This window comes from Cyclopterus lumpus, chromosome 24, assembly GCF_009769545.1.
Source record: "Cyclopterus lumpus isolate fCycLum1 chromosome 24, fCycLum1.pri, whole genome shotgun sequence".
Lineage (NCBI taxonomy): Eukaryota > Metazoa > Chordata > Actinopteri > Perciformes > Cyclopteridae > Cyclopterus > Cyclopterus lumpus.
In genome coordinates, this window is record NC_046989.1 from 777,039 (window position 1) to 799,820 (window position 22,782).

At 39.8% G+C, this 22,782-nt stretch overlaps 3 protein-coding genes across 3 annotated transcripts in view; 2 read left to right on the forward strand and 1 right to left on the reverse strand.

The window, feature by feature from the left end:
* The window catches only part of asap2b (ArfGAP with SH3 domain, ankyrin repeat and PH domain 2b), a 29,604-nt gene extending 26,692 nt beyond the window's left edge, over positions 1 to 2,912 (forward strand). The window contains exons 23-27 of the mRNA XM_034527195.1: positions 547 to 651; positions 847 to 1,117; positions 1,357 to 1,471; positions 1,675 to 1,794; positions 1,889 to 2,912. Of these exons, the coding sequence (XP_034383086.1) occupies positions 547 to 651; positions 847 to 1,117; positions 1,357 to 1,471; positions 1,675 to 1,794; positions 1,889 to 1,963 (686 nt within the window). The 3' untranslated portion in view covers positions 1,964 to 2,912. The remainder of the gene's footprint in view (positions 1 to 546; positions 652 to 846; positions 1,118 to 1,356; positions 1,472 to 1,674; positions 1,795 to 1,888) is intronic.
* Positions 2,913 to 3,466: 554 nt separating this feature from the next.
* Positions 3,467 to 22,739, forward strand: LOC117727694 (cleavage and polyadenylation specificity factor subunit 3). Its single transcript, XM_034528120.1, has 14 exons — positions 3,467 to 3,647; positions 4,083 to 4,146; positions 4,215 to 4,312; positions 5,641 to 5,769; positions 14,132 to 14,309; positions 14,704 to 14,793; positions 14,867 to 15,017; positions 15,101 to 15,276; positions 15,354 to 15,512; positions 16,144 to 16,290; positions 21,679 to 21,831; positions 22,092 to 22,200; positions 22,422 to 22,520; positions 22,708 to 22,739. The coding sequence occupies exons 1-14, from the start codon at positions 3,577 to 3,579 to the stop codon at positions 22,737 to 22,739; spliced, it is 1,656 nt and encodes a 551-aa protein (XP_034384011.1). The 5' UTR covers positions 3,467 to 3,576.
* A 19-nt stretch (positions 22,740 to 22,758) lies between these two features.
* LOC117727695 (galectin-8-like) overlaps positions 22,759 to 22,782 on the reverse strand; it is a 3,769-nt gene continuing 3,745 nt past the window's right edge. Inside the window, exon 7 of the mRNA XM_034528121.1 lies at positions 22,759 to 22,769. Within this exon, the coding sequence (XP_034384012.1) occupies positions 22,759 to 22,769 (11 nt within the window). The remainder of the gene's footprint in view (positions 22,770 to 22,782) is intronic.

Below are 22,782 nucleotides of genomic sequence, written 5' to 3' on the forward strand. Positions count from 1 at the left end.
TGGACAGGTGGAGCCTTAGCTCCTCCCATCAGGGTGTGAATGTTAGTTACTGCTGATGGACAGGTGGAACCGTAGCTCCTCCCATCAGGGTGTGAATGTTAGTTACTGCTGATGGACAGGTGGAGCCTTAGCTCCTCCCCTCAGTGTGTGAATGTTAGTTACTGCTGATGGACAGGTGGAACCTTAGCTCCTCCCATCAGTGTATGAATGTTAGTTACTGCTGATGGACAAGTGGAACCTTAGCTCCTCCCATCAGGGTGTGAATGTTAGTTACTGCTGATGGACAGGTGGAACCTTAGCTCCTCCCCTCAGTGTGTGAATGTTAGTTACTGCTGATGGACAGGTGGAACCTTAGCTCCTCCCCTCAGTGTGTGAATGTTAGTTACTGCTGATGGACAGGTGGAACCTTAGCTCCTCCCCTCAGGGTGTGAATGGGTGAATGATGTCATGTGGTGTTAAAGAGCTTTGAGTGGTGAGTTCAGGACCTTTTACCTCTGGAATAAATAAAACCAAATGAATCCTGAGACGTCGAGGTTTTCCCTGCAGGTGCCGGACCCGGTAAACACGTTGCCATGGAAACCCTCGGGAGACAGCGGTCGTCCTCCGACCCGCCGAACCCTCAAACCCCCGACAGGAATTCCTCCGTGTACGGTGAGTCACTGACTTCCTGTTGGCCGCCGACAAAATAAAAGCCTCAGCAGTCGTCTTCAGACTTGAGCTGCTGTGAAAAAATAGTTATTTTAATCAATTAACTGTTTAGTTGATTGATTGATTGATTAGTTGATTGATTGATTGATTGATTGATTGATTATTGACTCGTTCTGTTGTATAAATCTCCTCTCCCAGTGCTCCCAGTAGCTCCTCCTCCAGTAAACAAGAGATCCAGCATGTTGGAGACCAAGACCCTGTCAGCCAGGAACACCCCCCTGCCCCCTCTGCCTCCCCCACCAGCAGCAGGACTCCCCCCGGTTCCTCAAGTCCCACCAGGACCCGGCATCCCACCGCCACCCCACTACAAAGCTCCGCCCCTCCCACCACCAGTCCCCCTTCACCAGATCAGCAGACCACTGGGACCACCAGGACCAGCGGGACCCAAGTCCCCTAAATCACCCACCGGGTACGTACTGGACTGTACTCGACTATAGTGGATTGAAGGGGACTGTACTGGGCTCTACTGAACTGTACTGGACTGAGGTGGACTGTACTGAACTGTACTGGACTGTAGTGGATTGAAGTGGACAGTTCTGGTCTGTACTGGTCTGTACTGGTCTGTACTGGTGAATAGTAGTTTGTACCAGCGGTGTCCAGTCAGAACCGGTCTGAGCTGGTTTGTAAAGGACTTCCATCTGATTCCAGACCAGTGAAACGTCCTCCACAGAGACCTCCTCTCAGGACCGCGTCAGTGGACCAACGAGGGACTCGAACACACGGCTCCGGTCCTCCAACACCTAAACCCAGAAGCACCTTCTCCGTAAGTCCTCGAACACAACAGCAGCCGAGGTCAGAGGTCAACACTAACAGACTAATTACATAAATGTGTGTGTATGTGTGTTTGTGTGTGTGTGTGTGTGTGTGTGTGTGTGTGTGTGTGTGTGTGTGTGTGTGTGTGTGTGTGTGTGTGTGTGTGTGTGCGTATGCGTGTGTGTGTGTGTATGCGTGTGTGTGTGTGTGTAGAAGCAGAAGCCTAAGAGGGTGAAGACCATCTACAACTGCTCCGCTGACCATCCAGACGAGCTCACCTTCTCAGAGGGGGAGGTGCTCGTGGTCGAGGGGGAGGAGGACAGCGAGTGGTGGGTGAGTGACAGCTGCCACAAACAGGAAACGCATCATCGGTTTGTTCTGTGACTTCCTGTTTGACTTTGGTGACTCGTGTCCTTCTGTCCGTCAGGTGGGTCACGTTGAAGGAGACCCGACTAGGAGAGGAGCGTTTCCTGTCACCTTCGTTCACTTCATCACGGAGTGACGGAGAAGCCCCGCCTCCACACTGCTCACCTGGAGAGACCCACCTGAGACCTGAACCGGACCGCCATCGTTCTGTTTCTGTCCAAGTTCAAACTCAAAGAACTTTATTGTAAATCCACAACAGAATTCTGACCCAGAAGACGTAAATAAATCGTTATCGAGCTTTAAGTTTATTTTAACTTGAACTTTATCAACAAACAAATGTATTTTATCCTGAACCCGATCTTTAGCTCATTCATAGATTCACCTCATCAATAATCTAATTGAGTTCTGTAGGGACGACGTATTAATATAGTCCAACAGGAAGTCACCATGAGTCTGTAGTCCAACAGGAAGTCACCATGAGTCTGTAGTCCAACAGGAAGTCATCATGAGTCTGTAGTCCAACAGGAAGTCACCATGAGTCTGTAGTCCAACAGGAAGTCACCATGAGTCTGTAGTCCAACAGGAAGTCACCATGAGTCTGTAGTCCAACAGGAAGTCACCATGAGTCTGTAGTCCAACAGGAAGTCATCATGAGTCTGTAGTCCAACAGGAAGTCACCATGAGTCTGTAGTCCAACAGGAAGTCACCATGAGTCTGTAGTCCAACAGGAAGTCACCATGAGTCTGTAGTCCAACAGGAAGTCACCATGAGTCTGTAGTCCAACAGGAAGTCACCATGAGTCTGTAGTCCAACAGGAAGTCACCATGAGTCTGTAGTCCAACAGGAAGTCACCATGAGTCTAGGCGGGTCTAACCTAAGTAAACCAGTGTTTAACAAGCAGGTTTGACTGACAGGGTCGTGGTGGAGAGACTGGAACCAGAAGTGTTTATGAATATCTCTTTTTCTGGTATGTTTAGTTTTATTTTAATGCTGGCTGAAGGGAAACTTTAATATCAACGTCCTATTCGATGTTATTATCATTTTTCTTATGTCATTAAAAACACCTAAAATACTGCTTTAACACACTGAACGTGTCACGGGATTTTATTTATTAATCATTATTCATATTCAACTTTTTCCTCTTTGTCATTGTTTCTTTCCTCCTTTTAATTTCTTTCATTTTTCACGATATTCTGTCTTTCTACTTTGTTCTTTTGTTCCTAAATTGCAATCCTTTCAAACCCGACAACCCAAAATATTTTTTTAGCATTTAATTTGATCGTATAAGACGATATAGAAACAGTTGGAGTTGTATTATTAATAATAATCATACATTTTTTTATATAACACTTATCAAAATCAATGATTACAAAAACATTATTTACAAATAATCAAGTGAACAACTTACACATAAACACAAATATTCATATGGAATATACACACATATATACTCAGTATAGTGGGAAGCGATTACAAATAAAACTCGTCATTACAATACTTTTCTTACATAATATTCAGAACTTATTTCAAGACAACATTATTAACCGTTAATTGATCCTCATCGTGTATCGACCTAAAGGCGGAACCAAGGTTTCGACGGGTGGTTCCACACGGAGAGGTTTTCCAGCAGTAACCGGAAGTGACGTGCAGCCGCCTAACTTGTGGAGACGCGCGTCGCGTTCGTAAACAGATCAAACTTCGTGTTTATTATTATATATATATTATTATATTATTATTATTAAACGGAACATGGCGGCGAAACGTAAATGTGACGTCACGGTCCCCGCGGAGGAGAGCGACCAGCTGCTGATCCGCCCGCTGTGAGTCTAGACCCCTTCAGTCCGCCTGTGCCGGACTCTGCCGGACTCCATTCACAAAGAGCACGTCACGTGCTCTGCTTCCGTTGATTTAAGACCTATTATTCACAATTTATAATGAGGACTATTATTATCTATAATAATGTGTTGCATGATATAGCAATGGCTGAAATACTGTGTGTGTGTGTGTGTGTGTGTGTGTGTGTGTGTGTGTGTGTGTGTGTGTGTGTGTGTGTGTGTGTGTGTGTGTGTGTGTGTGTGTGTGTGTGTGTGTGTGTGTGTGTGTGTGTGTGTGTGTGTGTGTGTGTGTGTGTGTGTGTGTGTGTGTGTGTGTGTGTGTGTGTGTGTGTGTGTGTGTGTGTGTGTGTGTGTGTGTGTGTGTGTGTGTGTGTGTGTGTGTGTGTGTGTGTGTGTGTGTGTGTGTGTGTGTGTGTCCAGAGGAGCAGGACAGGAAGTGGGACGATCCTGCATCATCCTGGAGTTCAAGGGACGAAAGATTATGGTATGTTTGGTCACATCAGCTGGAAGCCTTAACACCAGCCATTGTGTAACGTGTGTGTGTGTGTGTAGCTGGACTGTGGGATCCATCCCGGTCTGGAGGGGATGGACGCTCTGCCGTACATCGACCTGATCGACCCGGCTGAGATCGACCTGCTGCTCATCAGCCAGTGAGTTCATAACACACACACACACACAGCCTTCAACACACACACACACACAGCCTTCAACACACACACACACACACACAGTCTTTAACACACACACACCTTTAACTCACACACACACCTTTAACTCACACACAGCCTTTAACACACACACACACAGCCTTTAACTCACAGTCTTTAACACACACACACACACACACAGCCTTTAACACACACACAGTCTTTAACAGACTCACACAGCCTTCAACACACACACACACACACAGCCTTTAACACACACACAGTCTTTAACACACACACACCTTTAACACACACACACACAGCCTTCAACACACACACAGCCTTTAACACACACACACACACACACACACACCTTTAACACACACACACACAGCCTTTAACACACACAGTCTTTAACACACACACACACACACAGTCTTTAACACACACACACACACCTTTAACTCACACACACCTTTAACTCACACACACACACAGCCTTTAACACACACAGTCTTTAACACACACACACATATTTAACACACACACACACACACAGTCTTTAACACACACACACACACCTTTAACTCACACACACTTTTAACTCACACACACACACACAGCCTTTAACACACACACAGTCTTTAACAGACTCACACAGCCTTCAACACACACACACACACAGCCTTTAACACACACACAGTCTTTAACACACACACACACACACCTTTAACACACACACACACAGCCTTTAACACACACACACACAGCCTTCAACACACACACACAGCCTTTAACACACACACACACACACACACACCTTTAACACACACACACACAGCCTTTAACACACACAGTCTTTAACACACACACACACACACAGTCTTTAACACACACACACACACCTTTAACTCACACACACCTTTAACTCACACACACACACAGCCTTTAACACACACAGTCTTTAACACACACACACATATTTAACACACACACACACACCTTTAACTCACACACACCTTTAACTCACACACACACACACAGCCTTTAACACACACACAGTCTTTAACAGACTCACACAGCCTTCAACACACACACACACACAGCCTTTAACACACACACAGTCTTTAACACACACACACCTTTAACACACACACACACAGCCTTTAACACACACACAGTCTTTAACACACACACACACAGCCTTTAACTCACACACAGTCTTTAACACACACACACAGACACACACACCTTTAACTCACACACTCTCTGGTGGTGTGATGGTGGTGTGATGGTGGTGTGTGGGCGCTGATGGTCTGACCTGGTCTCAGCTTCCACCTGGACCACTGTGGAGCTCTGCCCTGGTTCCTGCAGAAGACCAGCTTCAAAGGACGCACCTTCATGACGCACGCCACCAAGGCCATCTACCGCTGGCTGCTGTCGGACTACGTCAAAGTCAGGTGAGTGTGTGTGTTCAAGGTGTGTGTGTGTGTGTTCAAGGTGTGTGTGTGTGTGTGTGTGTGTGTTCAAGGCTGTGTGTGTGTGTGTGTGTTCAAGGTGTGTGTGTGTGTTAAAGACTGTGTGTGTTAAAGGCTGTGTGTGTGTGTGTTCAAGGTGTGTGTGTGTGTGTGTTCAAGGCTGTGTGTGTGTGTTCAAGGCTGTGTGTGTGTGTGTGTGTTCAAGGCTGTGTGTGTGTGTGTGTGTGTGTGTTCAAGGCTGTGTGTGTGTGTGTGTGTTCAAGGTGTGTGTGTGTGTGTGTGTGTGTGTTCAAGGTGTGTGTGTGTGTTAAAGACTGTGTGTGTTAAAGGCTGTGTGTGTGTTAAAGGCTGTGTGTGTGTGTGTGTGTGTTCAAGGCTGTGTGTGTGTGTGTGTTCAAGGCTGTGTGTGTGTGTGTGTGTTCAAGGCTGTGTGTGTGTGTGTGTGTGTTCAAGGCTGTGTGTGTGTTAAAGGCTGTGTGTGTGTGTGTGTGTTAAAGGCTGTGTGTGTGTGTGTTCAAGGCTGTGTGTGTTAAAGACTGTGTGTGTTCAAGGCTGTGTGTGTGTTAAAGACTGTGTGTGTTAAAGGCTGTGTGTGTGTGTGTTCAAGGCTGTGTGTGTGTGTGTGTGTTCAAGGTGTGTGTGTTAAAGACTGTGTGTGTTAAAGGCTGTGTGTGTGTGTTCAAGAGTGTGTTCAAGGCTGTGTGTGTGTGTGTGTTAAAGGTGTGTGTGTGTGTTAAAGACTGTGTGTGTTAAAGGCTGTGTGTGTGTGTGTTCAAGGCTGTGTGTGTGTTAAAGGCTGTGTGTGTGTGTGTGTGTTAAAGGCTGTGTGTGTGTTCAAGGCTGTGTGTGTGTTCAAGGCTGTGTGTGTGTGTGTGTGTGTGTGTTCAAGGCTGTGTGTGTGTGTGTTCAAGGCTGTGTGTGTGTGTGTGTGTGTGTGTTAAAGGTGTGTGTGTGTTAAAGACTGTGTGTGTTAAAGGCTGTGTGTGTGTTAAAGGCTGTGTGTGTGTGTGTGTGTGTGTTCAAGGCTGTGTGTGTGTGTGTGTTCAAGGCTGTGTGTGTGTGTGTGTGTTCAAGGCTGTGTGTGTGTGTGTGTGTTCAAGGCTGTGTGTGTGTGTGTGTGTGTGTGTGTGTGTGTTAAAGGCTGTGTGTGTGTGTGTTCAAGGCTGTGTGTGTTAAAGACTGTGTGTGTTCAAGGCTGTGTGTGTGTTAAAGACTGTGTGTGTTAAAGGCTGTGTGTGTGTGTGTTCAAGGCTGTGTGTGTGTGTGTGTGTTCAAGGTGTGTGTGTTAAAGACTGTGTGTGTTAAAGGCTGTGTGTGTGTGTTCAAGAGTGTGTTCAAGGCTGTGTGTGTGTGTGTGTTAAAGGTGTGTGTGTGTGTTAAAGGCTGTGTGTGTGTTCAAGGCTGTGTGTGTGTTCAAGGCTGTGTGTGTGTGTGTGTGTTCAAGGCTGTGTGTGTGTGTGTTCAAGGCTGTGTGTGTGTGTGTGTGTGTTAAAGGTGTGTGTGTGTGTTAAAGACTGTGTGTGTTAAAGGCTGTGTGTGTGTGTGTTCAAGGCTGTGTGTGTGTTAAAGGCTGTGTGTGTGTGTGTGTGTTAAAGGCTGTGTGTGTGTGTGTTAAAGGCTGTGTGTGTGTGTTCAAGGCTGTGTGTGTGTGTGTGTTCAAGGCTGTGTGTGTGTGTGTTCAAGGCTGTGTGTGTGTGTGTGTGTTCAAGGCTGTGTGTGTGTTAAAGGCTGTGTGTGTGTTAAAGGCTGTGTGTGTGTGTGTGTGTTAAAGGCTGTGTGTGTGTGTGTTCAAGGCTGTGTGTGTGTGTGTGTGTGTTAAAGGCTGTGTGTGTGTGTGTGTGTGTGTTAAAGGCTGTGTGTGTGTTAAAGGCTGTGTGTGTTAAAGGCTGTGTGTGTGTTGAAGGCTGTGTGTGTGTTAAAGGCTGTGTGTGTTAAAGGCTGTGTGTGTGTTGAAGGCTGTGTGTGTGTTGAAGGCTGTGTGTGTGTTAAAGGCTGTGTGTGTGTGTGTTAAAGGCTCTGTGTGTGTGTGTGTGTGTTCAAGAGTATGTGTTAAAGGCTGTGTGTGTGTGTGTGTGTGTTCAAGAGTGTGTGTTAAAGGCTGTGTGTGTGTGTGTGTGTGTGTGTTAAAGGCTGTGTGTGTGTTAAAGGCTGTGTGTGTGTTAAAGGCTGTGTGTGTGTGTTCAAGACTGTGTGTGTGTGTGTTAAAGGATCTGTGTGTGTGTGTGTGTGTGTTCAAGAGTATGTGTTAAAGGCTGTGTGTGTGTGTGTGTGTGTGTGTGTGTGTGTGTGTGTGTTCAAGAGTGTGTGTTAAAGGCTGTGTGTGTGTGTGTGTGTGTGTGTTCAAGACTGTGTGTGTGTGTGTTAAAGGCTGTGTGTGTGTGTGTTAAAGGCTGTGTGTGTGTTAAAGGCTGTGTGTGTTGAAGGCTGTGTGTGTGTTAAAGGCTGTGTGTGTGTGTGTGTGTGTTAAAGGCTCTGTGTGTGTGTGTGTGTGTTCAAGAGTGTGTGTTAAAGGCTGTGTGTGTGTGTGTGTGTTAAAGGCTGTGTGTGTGTTAAAGGCTGTGTGTGTGTTCAAGAGTATGTGTTAAAGGCTGTGTGTGTGTGTGTTCAAGACTGTGTGTGTGTGTGTGTGTGTGTGTTAGTTAAAGGATCTGTGTGTGTGTGTGTGTTCAAGAGTATGTGTTAAAGGCTGTGTGTGTGTGTGTGTGTTCAAGAGTGTGTGTTAAAGGCTGTGTGTGTGTGTGTTCAAGACTGTGTGTGTGTGTGTGTTAAAGGCTGTGTGTGTGTGTGTGTGTGTGTGTGTGTTAAAGTCTGTGTGTGTATGTTCAAGAGTATGTGTTAAAGGCTCTGTGTGTGTGTGTGTGTTCAAGAGTGTGTGTTAAAGGCTGTGTGTGTGTGTGTGTGTTCAAGAGTGTGTGTTAAAGGCTGTCTGTGTGTGTGTGTTCAAGATTGTGTGTTCAAGGCTGTGTGTGTGTGTGTGTGTGTGTGTTCAAGGCTGTGTGTGTGTGTGTGTGTTCAAGGTGTGTGTGTGTGTGTGTGTGTTCAAGGTGTGTGTGTGTGTTAAAGACTGTGTGTGTTAAAGGCTGTGTGTGTGTGTGTGTGTGTTCAAGGCTGTGTGTGTGTGTGTGTTCAAGGCTGTGTGTGTGTGTGTGTGTTCAAGGCTGTGTGTGTGTGTGTGTTCAAGGCTGTGTGTGTGTGTGTGTGTTCAAGGCTGTGTGTGTGTGTGTGTGTTCAAGGCTGTGTGTGTGTGTGTGTGTTCAAGGCTGTGTGTGTGTTAAAGGCTGTGTGTGTGTGTGTGTGTTAAAGGCTGTGTGTGTGTGTGTGTTCAAGGCTGTGTGTGTTAAAGACTGTGTGTGTTCAAGGCTGTGTGTGTGTTAAAGACTGTGTGTGTTAAAGGCTGTGTGTGTGTGTGTTCAAGGCTGTGTGTGTGTGTGTGTGTTCAAGGTGTGTGTGTTAAAGACTGTGTGTTAAAGGCTGTGTGTGTGTGTTCAAGAGTGTGTTCAAGGCTGTGTGTGTGTGTGTGTTAAAGGTGTGTGTGTGTGTTAAAGACTGTGTGTGTTAAAGGCTGTGTGTGTGTGTGTTCAAGGCTGTGTGTGTGTTAAAGGCTGTGTGTGTGTGTGTGTGTTAAAGGCTGTGTGTGTGTTCAAGGCTGTGTGTGTGTTCAAGGCTGTGTGTGTGTGTGTGTGTGTGTGTTCAAGGCTGTGTGTGTGTGTGTTCAAGGCTGTGTGTGTGTGTGTGTGTGTGTGTTCAAGGCTGTGTGTGTGTGTGTTCAAGGCTGTGTGTGTGTGTGTGTGTGTGTGTGTTAAAGGTGTGTGTGTGTTAAAGACTGTGTGTGTTAAAGGCTGTGTGTGTGTTAAAGGCTGTGTGTGTGTGTGTGTGTGTGTTCAAGGCTGTGTGTGTGTGTGTGTTCAAGGCTGTGTGTGTGTTAAAGGCTGTGTGTGTGTGTGTGTGTTAAAGGCTGTGTGTGTGTGTGTTCAAGGCTGTGTGTGTTAAAGACTGTGTGTGTTCAAGGCTGTGTGTGTGTTAAAGACTGTGTGTGTTAAAGGCTGTGTGTGTGTGTGTTCAAGGCTGTGTGTGTGTGTGTGTGTTCAAGGTGTGTGTGTTAAAGACTGTGTGTGTTAAAGGCTGTGTGTGTGTGTTCAAGAGTGTGTTCAAGGCTGTGTGTGTGTGTGTGTTAAAGGTGTGTGTGTGTGTTAAAGGCTGTGTGTGTGTTCAAGGCTGTGTGTGTGTTCAAGGCTGTGTGTGTGTGTGTGTGTGTGTGTTCAAGGCTGTGTGTGTGTGTGTTCAAGGCTGTGTGTGTGTGTGTGTGTGTTAAAGGTGTGTGTGTGTGTTAAAGACTGTGTGTGTTAAAGGCTGTGTGTGTGTGTGTTCAAGGCTGTGTGTGTGTTAAAGGCTGTGTGTGTGTGTGTGTGTGTGTGTGTTAAAGGCTGTGTGTGTGTGTGTTAAAGGCTGTGTGTGTGTGTTCAAGGCTGTGTGTGTGTGTGTGTTCAAGGCTGTGTGTGTGTGTGTTCAAGGCTGTGTGTGTGTGTGTGTGTTCAAGGCTGTGTGTGTGTTAAAGGCTGTGTGTGTGTTAAAGGCTGTGTGTGTGTGTGTGTGTTAAAGGCTGTGTGTGTGTGTGTGTGTTAAAGGCTGTGTGTGTGTGTGTTCAAGGCTGTGTGTGTGTGTGTGTGTGTTAAAGGCTGTGTGTGTGTGTGTGTTAAAGGCTGTGTGTGTGTTAAAGGCTGTGTGTGTTAAAGGCTGTGTGTGTGTTGAAGGCTGTGTGTGTGTTAAAGGCTGTGTGTGTTAAAGGCTGTGTGTGTGTTGAAGGCTGTGTGTGTGTTGAAGGCTGTGTGTGTGTTAAAGGCTGTGTGTGTGTGTGTTAAAGGCTCTGTGTGTGTGTGTGTGTGTTCAAGAGTATGTGTTAAAGGCTGTGTGTGTGTGTGTGTGTGTTCAAGAGTGTGTGTTAAAGGCTGTGTGTGTGTGTGTGTGTGTGTGTTAAAGGCTGTGTGTGTGTTAAAGGCTGTGTGTGTGTTAAAGGCTGTGTGTGTGTGTTCAAGACTGTGTGTGTGTGTGTTAAAGGATCTGTGTGTGTGTGTTCAAGAGTATGTGTTAAAGGCTGTGTGTGTGTGTGTGTGTGTGTGTGTGTGTGTGTTCAAGAGTGTGTGTTAAAGGCTGTGTGTGTGTGTGTGTGTGTGTGTTCAAGACTGTGTGTGTGTGTGTTAAAGGCTGTGTGTGTGTGTGTTAAAGGCTGTGTGTGTGTTAAAGGCTGTGTGTGTTGAAGGCTGTGTGTGTGTTAAAGGCTGTGTGTGTGTGTGTGTGTGTTAAAGGCTCTGTGTGTGTGTGTGTGTGTTCAAGAGTGTGTGTTAAAGGCTGTGTGTGTGTGTGTGTGTTAAAGGCTGTGTGTGTGTTCAAGAGTATGTGTTAAAGGCTGTGTGTGTGTGTGTTCAAGACTGTGTGTGTGTGTGTGTGTGTGTTAGTTAAAGGATCTGTGTGTGTGTGTGTGTTCAAGAGTATGTGTTAAAGGCTGTGTGTGTGTGTGTGTGTTCAAGAGTGTGTGTTAAAGGCTGTGTGTGTGTGTGTTCAAGACTGTGTGTGTGTGTGTGTTAAAGGCTGTGTGTGTGTGTGTGTGTGTGTGTGTGTGTTAAAGTCTGTGTGTGTATGTTCAAGAGTATGTGTTAAAGGCTCTGTGTGTGTGTGTGTGTTCAAGAGTGTGTGTTAAAGGCTGTGTGTGTGTGTGTGTTCAAGAGTGTGTGTTAAAGGCTGTCTGTGTGTGTGTTCAAGAGTGTGTGTTAAAGGCTGTCTGTGTGTGTGTGTGTTCAAGAGTGTGTTAAAGGCTGTGTGTGTGTGTGTGTGTGTTCAAGAGTGTGTGTTAAAGGCTGTCTGTGTGTGTGTGTGTGTGTGTTCAAGAGTGTGTGTTAAAGGCTGTGTGTGTGTGTCTGCGTGTTAAAGGCTGTGTGTGTGTCTGCGTGTTAAAGGCTGTGTGTGGTGTGTGTGTGTGTTCAAGAGTGTGTGTTAAAGGCTGTGTGTGTGTGTGTGTTCAAGAGTGTGTGTTAAAGGCTGTGTGTGTGTGTTCAAGAGTGTGTGTTAAAGGCTGTGTGTGTCTGCGTGTTAAAGGCTGTGTGTGTGTCTGCGTGTTAAAGGCTGTGTGTGTGTGTCTGTGTGTTAAAGGCTGTGTGTGTGTGTGTGTCTGCGTGTTAAAGGCTGTGTGTGTGTCTGCGTGTTAAAGGCTGTGTGTGTGTCTGCGTGTTAAAGGCTGTGAGTGTGTGTGTCTGCGTGTTAAAGGCTGTGTGTGTGTGTCTGCGTGTTAAAGGCTGTGTGTGTGTGTGTGTCTGCGTGTTAAAGGCTGTGTGTGTGTGTGTGTCTGCGTGTTAAAGGCTGTGTGTGTGTCTGCGTGTTAAAGGCTGTGTGTGTGTGTGTGTGTGTGTCTGCGTGTTAAAGGCTGTGTGTGTGTCTGCGTGTTAAAGGCTGTGAGTGTGTGTGTCTGCGTGTTAAAGGCTGTGTGTGGTGTGTGTGTGTGTTCAAGAGTGTGTGTTAAAGGCTGTGTGTGTGTGTGTGTTCAAGAGTGTGTGTTAAAGGCTGTGTGTGTGTGTTCAAGAGTGTGTGTTAAAGGCTGTGTGTGTCTGCGTGTTAAAGGCTGTGTGTGTGTGTCTGCGTGTTAAAGGCTGTGTGTGTGTCTGCGTGTTAAAGGCTGTGTGTGTGTGTCTGCGTGTTAAAGGCTGTGTGTGGTGTGTGTGTGTGTTCAAGAGTGTGTGTTAAAGGCTGTGTGTGTGTGTGTGTTCAAGAGTGTGTGTTAAAGGCTGTGTGTGTGTGTTCAAGAGTGTGTGTTAAAGGCTGTGTGTGTGTCTGCGTGTTAAAGGCTGTGTGTGTGTGTCTGCGTGTTAAAGGCTGTGTGTGTGTCTGCGTGTTAAAGGCTGTGTGTGTGTGTCTGCGTGTTAAAGGCTGTGTGTGTGTCTGCGTGTTAAAGGCTGTGTGTGTGTGTGTGTGTGTGTGTGTCTGCGTGTTAAAGGCTGTGTGTCTGTGTGTTAAAGGCTGTGTGTGTGTGTGTGTGTCTGCGTGTTAAAGGCTGTGTGTGTGTGTGTGTCTGCGTGTTAAAGGCTGTGTGTGTGTGTGTGTCTGCGTGTTAAAGGCTGTGTGTGTGTGTGTGTGTGTCTGTGTGTTAAAGGCTGTGTGTGTGTGTGTGTGTCTGCGTGTTAAAGGCTGTGTGTGTGTGTGTGTCTGCGTGTTAAAGGCTGTGTGTGTGTGTGTGTCTGCGTGTTAAAGGCTGTGTGTGTGTCTGCGTGTTAAAGGCTGTGTGTGTGTGTGTCTGCGTGTTAAAGGCTGTGTGTGTGTCTGCGTGTTAAAGGCTGTGTGTGTGTGTGTCTGCGTGTTAAAGGCTGTGTGTGTGTGTGTGTGTGTCTGCGTGTTAAAGGCTGTGTGTGTGTGTGTGTCTGCGTGTTAAAGGCTGTGTGTGTGTGTCTGCGTGTTAAAGGCTGTGTGTGTGTGTGTGTGTGTGTCTGCGTGTTAAAGGCTGTGTGTGTGTGTGTGTCTGCGTGTTAAAGGCTGTGTGTGTGTCTGCGTGTTAAAGGCTGTGTGTGTGTGTGTGTCTGCGTGTTAAAGGCTGTGAGTGTGTGTGTGTCTGCGTGTTAAAGGCTGTGTGTGTGTGTCTGCGTGTTAAAGGCTGTGTGTGTGTGTGTGTCTGCGTGTTAAAGGCTGTGTGTGTGTCTGCGTGTTAAAGGCTGTGTGTGTGTGTGTGTGTCTGCGTGTTAAAGGCTGTGTGTGTGTCTGCGTGTTAAAGGCTGTGTGTGTGTGTGTGTCTGCGTGTTAAAGGCTGTGTGTGTGTCTGCGTGTTAAAGGCTGTGTGTGTGTGTGTGTCTGCGTGTTAAAGGCTGTGTGTGTGTCTGCGTGTTAAAGGCTGTGTGTGTGTGTGTGTCTGCGTGTTAAAGGCTGTGTGTGTGTGTCTGCGTGTTAAAGGCTGTGTGTGTGTGTGTGTGTGTGTCTGCGTGTTAAAGGCTGTGTGTGTGTGTGTGTCTGCGTGTTAAAGGCTGTGTGTGTGTCTGCGTGTTAAAGGCTGTGTGTGTGTGTGTGTGTCTGCGTGTTAAAGGCTGTGTGTGTGTGTGTCTGCGTGTTAAAGGCTGTGTGTGTGTGTGTGTCTGCGTGTTAAAGGCTGTGTGTGTGTGTGTGTGTCTGCGTGTTAAAGGCTGTGTGTGTGTGTGTGTCTGCGTGTTAAAGGCTGTGTGTGTGTGTGTGTGTGTGTGTGTCTGCGTGTTAAAGGCTGTGTGTGTGTGTGTCTGCGTGTTAAAGGCTGTGTGTGTGTGTGTGTGTGTGTCTGCGTGTTAAAGGCTGTGTGTGTGTGTGTCTGCGTGTTAAAGGCTGTGTGTGTGTGTTGCAGTAATATCTCAGCAGACGACATGCTGTACACGGAGACGGACCTGGAGGAGAGCATGGAGAAGATTGAGACCATCAACTTCCACGAGGTCAAGGAGGTCGCCGGCATCAAGTTCTGGTGTTACCACGCCGGCCACGTCCTCGGGGCCGCCATGTTCATGATCGAGATCGCCGGCGTCAAGGTGCGTCGTCATGAGTCTGTAGTCCAACAGGAAGTCACCATGAGTCTGTAGTCCAACAGGAAGTCACCATGAGTCTGTAGTCCAACAGGAAGTCACCATGAGTCTGTAGTCCAACAGGAAGTCACCATGAGTCTGTAGTCCAACAGGAAGTCATCATGAGTCTGTAGTCCAACAGGAAGTGTGTGTGTGTGTGTGTGTGTGTGTGTGTGTGTGTGTGTGTGTGTGTGTGTGTGTGTGTGTGTGTGTGTGTGTGTGTGTGTGTGTGTGTGTGTGTGTGTGTGTGTGTGTGTGTGTGTGTGTGTGTGTGTGTGTGTGTGTGTGTGTGTGTGTGTGTGTGTGTGTGTGTGTGTGTGTGTGTGTGTGTGTGTGTGTGTGTGTGTGTGTGTGTGTGTAGTTGTTGTACACAGGAGACTTCTCCCGTCAGGAGGACCGACATCTGATGGCAGCAGAGATCCCGAGCGTCAAACCCGACATCCTCATCACGGTGAGTGCCGCTCACTCGTTGGCTCCTCATTCAAAGTAAATAACTTTATTAAACGCCGCCGCGCGTCTCTCAGGAGTCGACTTACGGGACGCACATCCACGAGAAGCGCGAGGAGCGCGAGGCCCGCTTCTGTAACACGGTCCACGACATCGTGAACCGGGAGGGCCGCTGTCTGATCCCCGTCTTCGCTCTGGGCCGAGCCCAAGAGCTGCTGCTCATCCTGGGTGAGGCCACGCCCCCCGTCTGCTGGCAGGGTTTCCTGGTGGAGGAACCGTGGACGAGGACTTACGTTCTTCTGTGTGTGTAGACGAGTACTGGCAGAACCACCCTGAGCTCCATGACATCCCGATCTACTACGCCTCGTCTCTGGCCAGGAAGTGCATGGCCGTGTACCAGACGTACATCAACGCCATGAACGACAAGATCCGCAAGGCCATCAACGTCAACAACCCCTTCGTGTTCAAGCACATCAGCAACCTGAAGGTGAGCGGCTGCAGGTTGGACCCCCCCCCCCCCTGTACCGCGTTGTCTGACCCCCCCTCCCCTCCTGTGTTTCTCAGAGCATGGACCACTTCGATGACATCGGCCCCAGCGTGGTGATGGCGTCCCCCGGCATGATGCAGAGCGGCCTGTCGAGAGAGCTGTTTGAGTCCTGGTGCACCGACAAGAGGAACGGGGTCATCATCGCCGGATACTGTGTGGAGGGCACGCTGGCCAAGGTGGGGGGGGGGGGCACGCTGGCCAAGGTGGGGGGGGGGGGGCACGCTGGCCAAGGTGGTGGGGGGGGGGGGCACGCTGGCCAAGGTGTGGGGGGATGGGCACGCTGGCCAGGGGGGGGGGGGGGGGCACGCTGGCCAAGGTGGGGGGGATGGGCACGCTGGCCAGGGGGGGGGGGGACACGCTGGCCACACTGGCCAAGGTGGGGGGGGCTGGAGGGCACGCTGGCCAAGGTGGGGGGGGGGCACGCTGGCCAAGGTGGGGGGGGGGGGGGGCACGCTGGACAAGGTGGGGGGGCTGGAGGGCACGCTGGCCAAGGTGGGGGGGCTGGAGGGCACGCTGGCCAAGGTGGAGGGGGGGGCACGCTGGCCAAGGTGGGGGGGCTGGAGGGCACGCTGGCCAAGGTGGGGGAGGGGGCACGCTGGCCAAGGTGGGGGGGCTGGAGGGCACGCTGGCCAAGGTGGGGGAGGGGGCACGCTGGCCAAGGTGGGGGGGCTGGAGGGCACGCTGGACAAGGTGGGGGGGCTGGAGGGCACGCTGGACAAGGTGGGGGGGCTGGAGGGCTGGCTATGTATTTCTGAATGAGTTAAACATGCGTTATTGACAGTGTTGTTGTTGTTGTTGTTGTTGCAGCACATCATGACGGAGCCCGATGAGATCGCCACCATGTCGGGGCAGAAGCTTCCTCTGAAGATGTCCGTGGACTACATCTCCTTCTCCGCTCACACCGACTACCAGCAGACCAGCGAGTTCATCCGGGCCCTCAAACCGCCCCACGTGGTATAATATATTCTATTATAGGTTCTATTCATATTATAATATATTCTATTATAGGTTCTTTTCATATTATAATATAATATATTATAGGTTCTTTTCATATTATAATATATTCTATTATAGGTTCTTTTCATATTATAATATAATATATTATAGGTTCTTTTCATATTATAATATATTCTATTATAGGTTCTATTCATATTATAATATATTCTATTATAGGTTCTATTCATATTATAATATATTCTATTATAGGTTCTTTTCATATTATAATATAATATATTATAGGTTCTTTTCATATTATAATATATTCTATTATAGGTTCTTTTCATATTATAATATAATATATTATAGGTTCTTTTCATATTATAATATATTCTATTATAGGTTCTATTCATATTATAATATATTCTATTATAGGTTCTATTCATATTATAATATATTCTATTATAGGTTCTTTTCATATTATAATATAATATATTATAGGTTCTTTTCATATTATAATATATTATATTATAGGTTCTTTTCATATTATAATATAATATATTATATTATAGGTTCTATTCATATTATAATATATTATATTATAGGTTCTATTCATATTATAATATATTATATTATAGGTTCTTTTCATATTATAATATAATATATTATAGGTTCTTTTTATATAATAATATATTATATTATAGGTTCTTTTTATATTATAATATATTCTATTATAGGTTCTATTCATATTATAATATAATATAATATATTATATTATAGGTTCTATTCATATTATAATATATTCTATTATAGGTTCTATTCATATTATAATATATTCTATTATAGGTTCTATTCATATTATAATATATTATATTATAGGTTCTTTTCATATTATAATATAATATATTATATTATAGGTTCTATTCATATTATAATATATTATATTATAGGTTCTTTTCATATTATAATATAATATATTATAGGTTCTTTTCATATTATAATATAATATATTATAGGTTCTTTTCATATTATAATATAATATATTCTATTATAGGTTCTATTCATATTATAATATATTATATTATAGGTTATTTTCATATTATAATATAATATATTATAGGTTCTTTTCATATTATAATATAATATATTATATTATAGGTTCTATTTATATAATAATATATTCTATTATAGATTCTATTCATATTATAATATATTCTATTATAGGTTCTTTTCATATTATAATATAATATATTATAGGTTCTTTTCATATTATAATATATTATATTATAGGTTCTTTTCATATTATAATATAATATATTATAGGTTCTTTTTATATAATAATATATTATATTATAGGTTCTTTTTATATTATAATATATTCTATTATAGGTTCTATTCATATTATAATATAATATAATATATTATATTATAGGTTCTATTCATATTATAATATATTCTATTATAGGTTCTATTCATATTATAATATATTCTATTATAGGTTCTATTCATATTATAATATATTATATTATAGGTTCTTTTCATATTATAATATAATATATTATATTATAGGTTCTATTCATATTATAATATATTATATTATAGGTTCTTTTCATATTATAATATAATATATTATAGGTTCTTTTCATATTATAATATAATATATTATAGGTTCTTTTCATATTATAATATAATATATTCTATTATAGGTTCTATTCATATTATAATATATTATATTATAGGTTATTTTCATATTATAATATAATATATTATAGGTTCTTTTCATATTATAATATAATATATTATATTATAGGTTCTATTTATATAATAATATATTCTATTATAGATTCTATTCATATTATAATATATTCTATTATAGGTTCTTTTCATATTATAATATAATATATTATAGGTTCTTTTCATATTATAATATATTATATTATAGGTTCTTTTCATATTATAATATAATATATTATAGGTTCTTTTTATATAATAATATATTATATTATAGGTTCTTTTTATATTATAATATATTCTATTATAGGTTCTATTCATATTATAATATAATATATTATATTATAGGTTCTATTCATATTATAATATATTCTATTATAGGTTCTATTCATATTATAATATATTATATTATAGGTTCTATTCATATTATAATATATTATATTATAGGTTCTATTCATATTATAATATATTATATTATAGGTTATATTTATATAATAATATATTATATTATAGGTTCTATTCATATTTTAATATAATATATTCTATTATAGGTTCTATTCATAATATATTCTATTATAGGTTCTATTCATATTATAATATATTCTATTATAGGTTCTATTTATATTATAATATATTCTATTATAGGTTCTTTTTATATAATAATATATTATATTATAGGTTCTATTCATATTATAATATAATATATTATATTATAGGTTCTATTCATATTATAATATATTCTATTATAGGTTCTATTCATATTATAATATATTCTATTATAGGTTCTTTTCATATTATAATATAATATATTATAGGTTCTTTTCATATTATAATATATTATATTATAGGTTCTTTTCATATTATAATATAATATATTATAGGTTCTTTTTATATAATAATATATTATATTATAGGTTCTTTTTATATTATAATATATTATATTATAGGTTCTTTTCATATTATAATATATTATATTATAGGTTCTTTTCATATTATAATATAATATATTATATTATAGGTTCTATTCATATTATAATATATTATATTATAGGTTCTATTCATATTATAATATATTATATTATAGGTTCTTTTCATATTATAATATAATATATTATAGGTTCTTTTTATATAATAATATATTATATTATAGGTTCTTTTTATATTATAATATATTCTATTATAGGTTCTATTCATATTATAATATAATATATTATATTATAGGTTCTTTTCATATTATAATATAATATATTATATTATAGGTTCTATTCATATTATAATATATTATATTATAGGTTCTATTCATATTATAATATATTATATTATAGGTTCTTTTCATATTATAATATAATATATTATAGGTTCTTTTTATATAATAATATATTATATTATAGGTTCTATTCATATTATAATATATTATATTATAGGTTCTATTCATATTATAATATAATATATTATAGGTTCTTTTTATATAATAATATATTATATTATAGGTTCTTTTTATATTATAATATATTATATTATAGGTTCTTTTCATATTATAATATATTATATTATAGGTTCTTTTCATATTATAATATAATATATTATATTATAGGTTCTATTCATATTATAATATATTATATTATAGGTTCTATTCATATTATAATATATTATATTATAGGTTCTTTTCATATTATAATATAATATATTATAGGTTCTTTTTATATAATAATATATTATATTATAGGTTCTTTTTATATTATAATATATTCTATTATAGGTTCTATTCATATTATAATATAATATATTATATTATAGGTTCTTTTCATATTATAATATAATATATTATATTATAGGTTCTATTCATATTATAATATATTATATTATAGGTTCTATTCATATTATAATATATTATATTATAGGTTCTTTTCATATTATAATATAATATATTATAGGTTCTTTTTATATAATAATATATTATATTATAGGTTCTATTCATATTATAATATATTATATTATAGGTTCTATTCATATTATAATATAATATATTATATTATAGGTTCTATTCATATTATAATATATTATATTATAGGTTCTATTTATATTATAATATATTATATTATAGGTTCTTTTTATATAATAATATATTCTATTATAGGTTCTATTCATATTATAATATAATATATTCTATTATAGGTTCTATTCATATTATAATATATTATATTATAGGTTCTTTTTATATAATAATATATTCTATTATAGGTTCTATTCATATTTTAATATAATATATTCTATTATAGGTTCTATTCATAATATAATATATTATAGGTTATATTCATATTATAATATATTATATTATAGGTTCTATTTATATTATAATATATTATATTATAGGTTCTTTTTATATAATAATATATTCTATTATAGGTTCTATTCATATTATAATATAATATATTCTATTATAGGTTCTATTCATATTATAATACAATATATTCTATTATAGGTTCTATTCATATTATAATATATTCTATTGTAGGAGGTTCTATTCATATTATAATATAATATATTCTATTTTAGGTTCTATTCATATTTTAATATAATATATTATATTATAGGTTCTATTTATATTATAATATATTATAGGTTCTATCTATATAATATATTATAGGTTCTATTTATATTATATTATAGGTTCTATCTATATAATATTATATTATAGGTTCTATTTATATTATAATAAATGATATTATAGGTTCTATTTATATTATAATAAATGATATTATAGGTTCTATTTATATAATATATTATCTTATAGGTTCTATTTATATTATAGGTTCTAATATATTATATATATATACATATATATATTAATAATATCTCATAACTGGTAGATAATATATTATATTATAGGTTATATTCATATTATAATATATTATATTATAGGTTCTTTTTATATAATAATATATTCTATTATAGGTTCTATTCATATTTTAATATAATATATTCTATTATAGGTTCTATTCATAATATAATATATTATAGGTTATATTCATATTATAATATATTATATTATAGGTTCTATTTATATTATAATATATTATATTATAGGTTCTTTTTATATAATAATATATTCTATTATAGGTTCTATTCATATTATAATATAATATATTCTATTATAGGTTCTATTCATATTATAATATAATATATTCTATTATAGGTTCTATTCATATTATAATATATTCTATTATAGGAGGTTCTATTCATATTATAATATAATATATTCTATTTTAGGTTCTATTCATATTATAATATAATATATTCTATTTTAGGTTCTATTCATATTTTAATATAATATATTATATTATAGGTTCTATTTATATTATAATATATTATAGGTTCTATCTATATAATATATTATAGGTTCTATTTATATTATAATATATTATAGGTTCTATCTATATAATATATTATAGGTTCTATTTATATTATATTATAGGTTCTATCTATATAATATTATATTATAGGTTCTATTTATATTATAATACATGATATTATAGGTTCTATTTATATTATAATAAATGATATTATAGGTTCTATTTATATAATATATTATCTTATAGGTTCTATTTATATTATAGGTTCTAATATATTATATATATATACATATATATATTAATAATATCTCATAACTGGTAGATCCTGGTCCACGGCGAGCAGAACGAGATGGCCCGACTGAAGGCGGCTCTGATCCGCGAGTACGAAGACAACGACGAGGTCGACATCGAGGTCCACAACCCGCGCAACACCGAAGCCGTCACACTGAACTTCAGGGGAGAGAAGCTGGCCAAGGTGTGTGTGTGTGTGTGTGTGTGTGTGTGTGTGTGTGTGTGTGTGTGTGTGTGTGTGTGTGTGTGTGTGTGTGTGTGTGTGTGTGTGTGTGTGTGTGTGTGTGTGTGTGTGTGTGTGTGTGTGTGTGTGTGTGTGTGTGTGTGTGTGTGTGTGTGTGTGTGTGTGTGTGTGTGTGTGTGTGTGTGTGTGTGTGTGTGTGTGTGTGTGTGTGTGTGTGTGATATATATATATATGCTAACTCCCAGCATGCTCTGCTGCAGGTGATGGGCTCTCTGACCGACAGGAAGTGCGTTCAGGGTCAGAGGGTCTCCGGGATCCTCGTCAAAAGGAACTTCAACTATCACATCGTGACGCCCTCCGACCTCTCCAGTCAGTAACTGTGTTTGTCTTTGTGGGGACCGGGTGTTAAAACATCATTGTGAGGACATTTTGGTTGTTGCTCCTCACTACTTCTTTATTGGTTAATCTATTAATTAATACAGTTTTAACTAACCACAGAGTAAAGATGTTGTTGTTGAGCCGCGGCCCTGAACACATCGCTGTGTGTTGTGTTCAGGTGCTGTGTGTTGAATGTGTTTGTCTTTGTTCAGACTACACAGATCTGTGTATGAGCACAGTGACCCAGACTCAGGCCATCCCATACACCGGCCCCATCTCGCTGCTGGTCAGCCAGCTACGCAGCCTCGCAGGTGGTGATGATGATTATCATTTATTTATTTAGTATTATTTGATTAGTATTTATTTTACTAATAATATTTTTTTATTTGTAATATTATATGTTGGACTATATAATATTCTTATTTATTGGTATTTATTATGTATTTTATTTATTGTACTAATATTACTATGTATTTATTTTAATTAATTAATAAATAGTACACATTTTAATTTGGAGGTACTTTTCCTGAGTACCTATATTATGTTTCTTTATTTCTCCACTACATGTGTTGT